This window comes from Lissotriton vulgaris, chromosome 3_1 (assembly GCF_964263255.1).
Source record: "Lissotriton vulgaris chromosome 3_1, aLisVul1.2, whole genome shotgun sequence".
Classification (NCBI taxonomy): Eukaryota; Metazoa; Chordata; class Amphibia; order Caudata; family Salamandridae; genus Lissotriton; species Lissotriton vulgaris.
Window position 1 is genome coordinate 2,050,991,155 of NC_141689.1, and position 10,431 is coordinate 2,051,001,585.

Sequence of the window (10,431 nt, forward strand, 5' to 3'; positions counted from 1 at the left end):
TATGCATAATTGAGTGGATAGTTCACGGGTAGTGCTGCACAGTCGCCTATTCAAGGACATTTTTACTGCCAGCATGGTTTCCCCATCTATGTATTTTTCTGAACGCTTTTTTGTGGCTACGGAAGCCGGTTTAGTTGCTTCAGCTATGGCTGTATTAGCCAATGAATTCCCTGCAACGTGAACGCCATCACGTTGATGACTCAGAGAGTGTATCACTTGAGTCTTTTGTAGTTCTTTCTGTAAAAGAGCTACCTGTTTCCAAAGCATTTTATGCTTTATTGTGGCACCTGTGTCATCTTTGTAATCATTTTGACTCCAGCTCTGCAACTTATTGTAAGAGTTGACGCAAAAATGCGAATCGCACACGATTAGTGTCGGGAATTCACGTTCTGCATTTTCAAGCGCCATCTTTAAACATCTGATTTCAGCTCTATGAGCCGAACATTTCCTCACTGATTCAGTTTTTGTTATTTTCGGTCTGAATTTACCGCACAGCCAACGACCTTTAACAATCGCACAGGCTGCATCGTAGGATTTATTCTCTACGTTGAAATGCTGTACAAATCTATCTGTATAGATTATACAGGAGTATTGTTGGAGAGGGAGAAGTTCGATTGGCAGAGGATATTCTTCTTCATAAGTCAAATCATTCAGTTTTTCGAATTGCGGGGCGAAATAGTATTTCACATCTTCCGCTATAAGAGAATCTACACACTGTATCCATTTCGGATCCAGTGACACTGTGGGCAGGTTTACTGGGCTGAATAGCGCCTCGAAGGCGGATTCCGCTGTGAGGATATTGATCCTTCTGCCATGTGCTAGTTCTCGCTCATTCGCTAATGCAGTTTCTACTGCTTTCACAGTATTTTCTGTTGGGCTGAATGTTTTTTCTGCTTGTGTATACAAGTGAGATTTAATTGAAATTGGTACCTTTTCTCCCTCATTAGAGGTCAGGTACGTGAATACGCATCTTCCTGGGATGACTTTGATTACAAGATCGCGTGTGTTGTCACCTGTATCTAATTTTGTTTTTGCTAACATGTCTGTTTGCAGTGATCTCAAAATTTCTGTGTGTTTTTGAGTCCAAGTGATTGGTTTAAAATCAGGTTTAATTAGTTCGTAGAGAGGTTTAACCCTCTCTGCATAATTTAGAATGTAAGTTCTTCCGAAATTCAGAAAGCCTAGAATCGATTGTAAGTTCCTCAGCGTTTTTGGAGCTTGGAGTACAGCGCACTTCTCTAAGAAGTTGTCCGCTAGGCTTTTCCCTTCACTTGATAATTCGTATCCTAAAAATAATACTGTCAGATGGGCAATTCGAGACTTTTTAAAGTTGAATTTGTAACCCTCTGCTGCGAACCCAAGTATAATGGTGTTCACTCTTTTCAAGTGAGTATCCAAGTCGTCGTCTGTGAGATAGATATCATCTACGTAAGATAATGCCTCATCATCATATATTTGTAGTAACTCTGTTACTCTGGCTGAAAATAGTCCTGGGCTATTCTTGAATCCCTGTGGGAGCCTACAGAAATTTTTCTGTGACCCCATTACTGAGAAAGCGGTCAAATATCTGCATTCTGGTGCAATGTTTTGACAAAAGAAACCATTTGATATGTCTAATGTCGTTTTTAAGCATGGGCGGAAAATTCGTTACGCTCGCGGATTTTCGGTAAATTCGCAATCCGCGAGATTCGTGAATTTCCCGCAAAATCCGCACGCAGCGGATTTTTCTTCTTTGCGGTGTAAGTTCGCAATTGCGAACATGTAGGTGCGGCGGGCAGCAACAATCTCGCACTCGCGAAATTACAAAAATTGCAATTCCGCACAAGAAATCTACTAGCAAGCAGCATAGACCTTTTGAAAATGATTATTTTTATCAGAATAACTCCTCAGGTTGACATTTGCCTGCACTTTTTTAGATTTGAGGCCTTTTGATTTTCTTTGGATAACTTTTGGATTAGAAATCAACTTTCTCATATAAGCTTGGTGGAGCATTAAAGTTGCTGTAATGCTGCTCTGCAGAAAAACTAGTTTTGCAAAAGTGAAAGCAGGTTCAAAAGTTCAAACTCATCATTAGTAACCGTTCCCTGTAGTGCTTCCTGAGAAGGGCCCCTCCAAAGTTCAGTTGCTAGTTGCAACAATTGTTCAGTTGCTAGTTGCAACAATTGTATGACCCTGCTCTGACCCTCACAGCAGGCTCATAGAATAGCTACAAGTAGGCCACAAAGGTCCTGGAAAAAAAATTGCACTGCAACAGAAAGCAAATTACAGAAAAGAATGCAGGTGCCAGACTGGAATTTTAAAACAGTGACACATTAATAAATCAACCCCAAATTAATTCATGTCAGTTGAAGCAGGCAGGTGTGCTTGCTTTTTCCCCCCATAATCTACAGTGATGATGAACCAGAGGGTGGCATAAGGCATTGATGCACCAGAGGGTGGCATGGGTAAAACAGAGGGTGGCAGGGGTGAAACAGAGGGTGCTGGGAACCTATGATGATGAACCAGACGTAGAAACAACATAATCGTGACCGTTGCGAGCTGACATGTAAGTTCGCGATTGCGAACTGTTACAAAACCCTCGCGAACTGTCAGAAATCCTTGCGAACTGGCAGAAATCCTTGCGAACACAAAAAAAATTCGCGAGAATTCGCGGATTTTGCGGATTGCGAGTTCGCAAATTCGCAAAATTCGCGAACGCCAGATTCGCAAAATTCGCCCATGGTTAGTCGTTTTATATTTTTTCCTAACTATGTTATTCATTAGTGCAGCACTATGCAAATTTTGTACTGCAAATGTTTTGCAACATGCATTAAGGTGTCTGTAATCCAAAACTAGACAATATGAATTGTCTGGCTTGGAGACAGGAAACAAAGGATTGTTCATTTGAGAGGTGCATGTTTCAATCACCCCCTGGTATTCAATTTGATCTTAAATCTCTCTTTGACTTGTTTTTTAGCTTCTTGCTTAATGGGATACTGCCTTTGTGCAGTCGGTTGATTTTTTAACTAGATTTTGTGAGGAGGAGAGTCCTCATCCCATCCTACATGATTTTTATATAATGCTGGTGCCTAGGCTACTGCCCATTTCCTTGCATAAGTATATTTTTTGTGAATCGGAATGTGATTCGAGAAGGCAGGCATAATCATTTCTTCGCCACGAGGGAACTCCCTGCCAAACTCTGGGGGCCAATCTTATTAAGCTAACAGAATGTCATAGACTTTTGAGAATTTATCCCAAAATAGACCCCTTATTTTCCTAGTCTTATCACCCTCTATACGTAGTGTTATTTTGTATATCTTATGGGGCTCGCTAACTCTGGTGTCGGCAGTTTCTACTTGAATGTATTCATTTGTGTCCACTGTCTCCAGATGACTCATCAGGATCTTGCGAGCTATGGTGATTTCTGCTGCACTGTCTAGCATTGTCTGTGCCCACTCCCCGTTTTTCAACTGTGTCCTCCGTATTCTCGGCATGTTCGATTACTCTAATACTGGCTACCTTCTTTCTTGGAAATTGAGATTTTTTACTCTGAGCAGGTTCCTTGTCTTTGGACTTGGTGTGCTCCCCTGGGTCTGACCGTCCTCTTCTTTCCGATTTCTGTGAAAAAGATCGAGAGGGACGTGTATCAATACTTTGATATCTATCAGGCTTCTTCAAATTATCCCTATTTCTAAGGTTATATCTCTTCTCAGAGGGTTCCCTCTGGGGAGATTGGTGTTCTCGAATCGGAGTTCTTTCCTTAAGACCTTCCTCTGGACTGGAAAACCTTTTCCTTGGGAGTGGATTGTTTATTTCCATCCCAGCTCTTTTTAGGAGTGTTTGAATTATTTTTAATAAATAATTTTTCAGGATTTTCGAGCAGTTGGGGCTTTACTGGTTTTCCACCCAAGCTGTCTCTACCTAGTTCTTCCTAACATTTTTCTACGATTCTGGCAAGCTCAATTGGTTGATCTGTTATACCTGTTTCCTTCAACTTCTGGCGGATCATTTTATCCTCCATTGTCAATTGAACTAAATCTCTATATGCCTTTGTTAATTCTCTTATTTTAACTAAGAGTTCTTCACTTGACATTTTTACAATGTCTGGATGCGGTGTGTAGCTGGCTAGAACCGGCCACGTTGCTCCTGGTCTACCTAGTGGACCGAGCCTGGTAATATGATCATTGTGTTTTAGGGCGCCTTTAAACCAGAGCAAATGCTTTTGGAATTTTAATGGGATTTCACTCTCCTCGAAAGGAGCGTACTCATCCGGTGGATCCCTACTATATAGTAGTGGAACTTGTGTGTTGCGGCTGGAAATTTTATCCATGAATAGAATACCTCTGTCTGCCGATATTCGTGTGCTCTTCGTGCCTCTATCACGAAGACGACTGTGCCACCTTGTGTGGTCAGGCCATTTTCTATAAGTTTTGACGTTATAGATTTTCTTAAATGTGCCGGGATGATTATTGCACCCGGTTCAGTAGTACCGTCGGGACCCTGCTCAGTCGCATTTACTGCGGGTGCAGTGGTTCCGTTTTCTCCTGGCATTGTATAAATGCAAGGTTTGCAGAGCGGGTCTCCAAGGAGACAAAGATTAGGTGCACAATATTTTGGAACACTGAATCCTTCAACGTTGAATAAACCAGAGCTTTACATAGGAATCTCTTCCTACTAAGTTTGGGCGGATTTTAATCTTTCACCCACTCCAGACGTCTATTGGAGTATTTACTGTAGAAAGGAGTCTGTGTGAAAAATGCACGACTGAGTTACTCTAACGTCTTGCGTTAGTTTTATCGCCTTACCAAACGTTGGGCGCCTTGTAGTGTAGTTCCTATTTTCCCAATAGGCCCTGCGCATTGGAATAACATAAACAGTAGTATGGACGTAGAAGTGCGCATCTTCCAGGTCTCCACTGACTATGCTAAACTTAATTGGGTTTGTTACCAACTAGCTCAGAGGTCACTGGAAACTTTCTTGACTGAATAGGAAGTGATCAGCTTCCCTGGTACAGACAAGAAGGGATTAAGTTTTCCAACAACCGCATAAACATGACAACTTTGCTCCTTAGAATAAGAGTTAATCTCTAGAGTCGTGTGAAACAATAGACAGTTATTTTACTCAGTCAGTTGTGCAGATTACTTTCACCAAGATGCAGAGAATAGAGGGACGGGCGTTTTCAATAAAAAGGTATTATTTATTGAACAGTCTTTCTTCTCGTGCAAGAGAAATGAATTGCCACAATTGCAAAACTAGTTATTATAAAAAGTGCGTACAGTAAAATGAGGATTGCGAAATAATACTGTAAAAGCATTGATATGGTTTCTTAGCCATACAATGGTTTAAAATGAATAAAATATATACATTCATATATACATTTAGCTAACGTACTCAACTGGTGCTTCTAACTACGCCTACCCCAGTGTACCTGACCTAAGCCTAATACTTGGGAGGGAGTAAGTAAGTAGCAGTTTTTGTTAAGTTGGTTTTGCCAAGGTTTGCTTCAAGAATTCTCTCTAAGGGTTTAGTCAACACCATACCTCTGGAATAGAATGTTGGAGGTCTTGTATCTCCTTCCAGGACTCGATATCCCAGTCACTCGCAAGAGTAGGCTGGAAACGCCGGAGCTGGATTTTCTCGGCAGGAGAAAAGACAGCGTCTCTCTCAGCGCGAGGAGGAGGAGGGGCAGCGTCCGTGGGCAGCTTGTATCTGCTGGGCTCTGCAGGGGACAGCGGTTCTGCTCCTATGTTCACCACACCATCGCTATCATCGATGTCATTGAGGCAGCGTTTGCTTAAGGCAAAGTTGGTAATATTTATACCTGAAAGGTGCCTTGTTTGACGTAAGTTTTTGGACATAAGACGTCAATAAAGATGTCACTAGGAAGTGATCGTCTCTCAGTGCTCATTAGAGTTCTATTACTAATCAAAACATAGCAAGCGGGGTTTTCCCAGGTTGCTGAGTTTTTATCTTGTTGAAGAACTCGGAGTGTAATCTAGGAATCTTAGATAGTGGCTTCTGCTGTGTCATTTGTTCTAATGAGCTGCAGAGGAAACTGCAGAGGAAGAGATTCTGAAATGTGGCTCTGATCGTGTTAGGCCAGAGACGAGTTTCTGAAATATCACTCTTGATCGTTTATGCCATTATAGGGGAATAGATGGATTATAGCCGTATAGGGGCATAAGGTCACTGTATTGATCGGGGTCCTAGATTAGAACGCGACAGTGCAGCTGCACAAACAATCCCTTGAGGAGGATTTCCTGTTTGAAACACTTAGCTGGGTAAGTAATGTTATCCTTCCCTACCTAATCCCAATCGGAAGTTCTACTTGTAAGATGTTACAAAGCATTTCTGGTTCTATCATATGGGTCAAGATAGCCTTTCAATAGTGAAAAATAAAATTTGCAGTATTTCATTATCAGGACATGTCACACACACCAGTACGTTTCCTACCTTTCACATACACTTCACCTTGCCCATGGGGGTACCTTGGTCCTACCATAGGGGTGCCCTACACGTACCTTACATGTAAGAAAGGGGAAGGTTACGGCCTGGCAAGTGGACCTGGTAATTAACAAACTGTGCACAGACACTGCAATGGCAGGTCTGAGAATCCTTTTCAGGGCTACTCATGTGGGTGGCACAAGCAGTGTTGCAAGCCCACTATTAGCATTTCATGTACATGCCTTGACAAACTTAGTGCACTTTACTAGGGGGTTACCAGTAAATCAAATATGCCAGTCAGGAGTAACCAATGGTTATCACAATTTACACTGGGAGCACTTGCACTTTGACACTGATCAGCAGTGGCAAAGTGCCCAAAGCATCTAAGCCAACAAAAACGAAATCCAACACAGCATCAAAAATACAGGAGGTAGAGGTCAAAAAGTCTGGGGAAACCACACCAAAGATGCCAAGTCTAGCATAACCCATATCAAATGGATTTAGCCTTTCCCAGTTCCGGCCATTTCCATTCTAGGCTTATGCCCAGAAGCTCTGGAGGGAGCAACTCTGATAATAAAGTCTTGATTTCATACATGTGGGGAGCAACGCAACAATTTATCTCTTGATTTTAGGAGAAGAAAGAGGCCCCCCATTGGCCTATTGTTTAATAGTCTGTGGCACGTGATAGCAATGGCACAACTAATGCACAACACAAGTATACCTGAGCGCAAATTCACCACAGGTGGCAATCTGTTAATATATTATTCCCCCAAACAGAAGCCATATGATTTTTGCCTTGTATCTCGATAGCTCTTTAAGTGCTGGAACTGCGATCTTTGTTTTTTGGGGAACAGTACCATACTCCAATCCACCACAGTACAATAATGGCAAGGGGATTTGATGCAGTTGTTAGAGGACTCCCAGTTTACTTCTAACTCTTCTCTCTGCACAATGCTGGATCTGTCCCTGTCTTGTCTAGGCAGAGGGTAGTTTGAGTTTACTTAAATTACTGTATGTATGATCTTCTCAGAGGATTGCCTCTTCTTTCAGCTGATATGCAGTTACTTTGTATAAGAATTTAAAATAGAAATGTACAAATCCCTATTTGCGATTCGGTAACCTATTACTGAATCACCATTTGGGTTTATAATTTGGTGTTAGGGAGGGACACCCTAAACACAGCCCTTCCTAATGCCGAATCGCAGTGGTATGTGAATGGTTTGCAACCGAAATGTGCTCTCAAAACATTGGCATTTTGCACCAACTTCAAGTAGGTGGTAACCCATTCACAAAAGGAAAGGGGTCCCTAACGGACCCTTTATCCTTTGTGAATGTTTGAACAAACATTTTTGAGAGCAGGTAGTGGTCCCACGGACCACTGCCTACTCTAAAAAATGAAATAAACTTTTAATGTTTCCTTTTGAAACACATCCCGAAAATAGGCTGCATTTTAAAAAAATGCTTTTTTGAAAAGCAATCACAGACATGGTGGTCTTCTGACCCTAGCAGGCCGCCATCCCTGTGATTTTTACGATTCCCAATGGGTCGCAAGCGAGTCCTACCTCATTAATATTTATGGGGTTGGTAAATGTGCGATCCACTGGGAATCGCTGAATGTGTAATACACCCATTTGCACATGGGTGTTTGCGATTACCAAACAGCAAATCGCAAAAATTTGCTATTTAGTCTTCGCAAACAATTACCTACGTACATCTGGCATTCAGTATTCTGCAAAACAAAGCCTGAGGCGAGTTTTCATGCTTTTCGACAACCACCGCTGGGCAGCAGGAGCGCATAGTCTGAACCTTTGGAATACATCCATGTTGGAGATCGTTGTTAGAGGTGAGTGATGTTTTCGTATGTTACTTTTCCTGCACCTTCTTTATAGTAAGTGTCATGAAAGAAAGCAGTTTTTTACAAGACTTTTGAGATCGCCTAAGCAGCTTAGTTTTTCAGTTTTAGAAATGAATTGCAGCATACTGGGATGAATAACGGTTCTTTGAGTATCCTTTCGTTTGGTTTGGTGATCGTGGCCAGTCACTTGGCTTTTGGTACCTGAATACCTTGACACGTTATAACCAGAATATTTTTTCCTTTCTTAGCTGACTACGTATACGGCAATGATGTCAGTTTCTGAAGGCAAACTGGAAGCATATCTGCGGAACTGTCCTGACCCTTGCATGCCTTGGTGAAAAGAAGTTCCCGTTTGGAAAACTGGCTGGCTGCTTGCCCCAACTAACCTGCAGGAGCATACGTTGGCATATCTCAGGGTACTCTTGTGGGATTAAAATGATGCCTTCGTTTGCTGTTTCTAATATGCAAACGAGGCAATATAATTCCCACAACCTTCTTGTACTGAATTAATGGACTGACCGAAAGCTGCTTTTGTCGTTAAATCATCTCTTGCACTGATCTAATTCCACATAGTTTTTCTTTTATAACGAATCACTTTAAGCCAATCGTGCAGTTCAAGGGCGTTTACAGGGTTTTGAAAAGCAATATATTGTAAGATTTTCAGACATTATTTAAGAAGTGGTGTTATTTTGTATTATGAATAAACAATGACCTATATTGTAGAATCGGTATCCCCTACCTAACTGCTGGGAAATTGAACCAGTACTGTGTTCTTTTTTAAGGCAATTGCTTGAGTCTGCAGCAAAATGTGAGGGGTGCCCCCATCAAATGCATCTCATTAGTCCCTTTAAAGGTAGCAGGATCAGCAAGACTAGCCTAGGCTTCTGCCCAGCACCATGGTTGTGATCTGCTGTAATCATTAGTTTCAGTGGACTGTATCATTCTCAAGCCCAGAAATCTCATGGTGTTGCTTTAGGTTGGTAGCACAGATTGACCATAATATAATACTGTAAGAGAACTATCGTAAAATGAATGTATAAAGCAAGACCTTGCTACATTGTTTTTTAATGAGCTTTAATGCATTAAAAGCATTCCATTGACTATTGCCCTTTAATTACGTGTACGTTGTGTTTTTTTCTTTCTCCTTCCAGGAGAGCAGATTGGAAATAAAATATTACCTATACCAAGTTCAGATGTTGCTTACTTTTTGTAGTATTTATAAAGAATAAAATATTAGCTTCCTCATTCATATTCGATTTGAAAATAATATATTTTTTTGTCTTAAACTGTAAAGATTGAGCTCCCTCTGTCTGCAGTGATCTAGCTCAAATGTGTGATTGTCTGTATGAGCTTGGGCACGCCTAGTGGCATAAACCCTGAAGAAGCATTGGCAAAAGCAAATAAGTCTGCCTTTAATGTGAAAAGCATGTAAACACAGACATTCATGAATTGTGTTTATTGGAAAACAAAATTGTTTTGTTTTGCTTTTTTTAAAGCCTGTCCTTTTCTTTGCCAATAGCGGGAAAGAGTAGCACAAATAATTGTTTTGTATATAGAATGTATTTCGAAGATCTAGAATTGAATGGGATAAAACAAATGGATAACTGAGTGCACTTTTCAGAATTAAAATAGTTGGCCATACATTCCAACGGAAGCACTTCATTGACAGCGGAATGATACACCTTTAACCAATAGCAAGATACTCTCTCGCTTAAACAAGCGGAGTACCACGCCCTGGCCACTAATGCCGCTCTCATCCTGGCCAAGGAACAACAAGGCCGTATTTACGATGTGGGCGATAAGGCTGGGAAGTTGTTGGCTTGGCTTGACAGGAGGGAGACGGCCAGCCGTGTGGTGCCCGAGCTCGTCGGAGACGACGGTGTGGTCCTTACGGACCCTAGCGCTATTGTTGACTCATTCGCTGGCTACTTTCCGGGGGCCTATGAGTCTGCCTCTGACTTTTCGGAGGCGGACTCGTCGGCCTTCCTCTCCGATATTGACCTGCCCAGTCTTTCCGAGGAGGAGAGAGAGGACTTGGATAGAGACATCACCGCTGAAGAGATTGACCTTGCGATCCGCTCCCTAAGGACCGGAAAGGCCTCCGGGCCTAACGGTATACCGGTGGAACTGTACAAAATCCGTTCGGACGCGGT

The 10,431-nt window shown here is 41.9% G+C and overlaps 1 protein-coding gene across 1 annotated transcript in view; it reads left to right on the forward strand.

Moving 5' to 3' along the window:
• Positions 1-9,465, forward strand: part of ASAH1 (N-acylsphingosine amidohydrolase 1) — a 235,081-nt gene extending 225,616 nt beyond the window's left edge. Inside the window, exon 14 of the mRNA XM_086962561.1 lies at positions 8,527-9,465. Coding sequence (XP_086818687.1) covers positions 8,527-8,616 — 90 coding nt within the window. The 3' untranslated portion in view covers positions 8,617-9,465. The remainder of the gene's footprint in view (positions 1-8,526) is intronic.
• Positions 9,466-10,431: the final 966 nt, after the last annotated feature.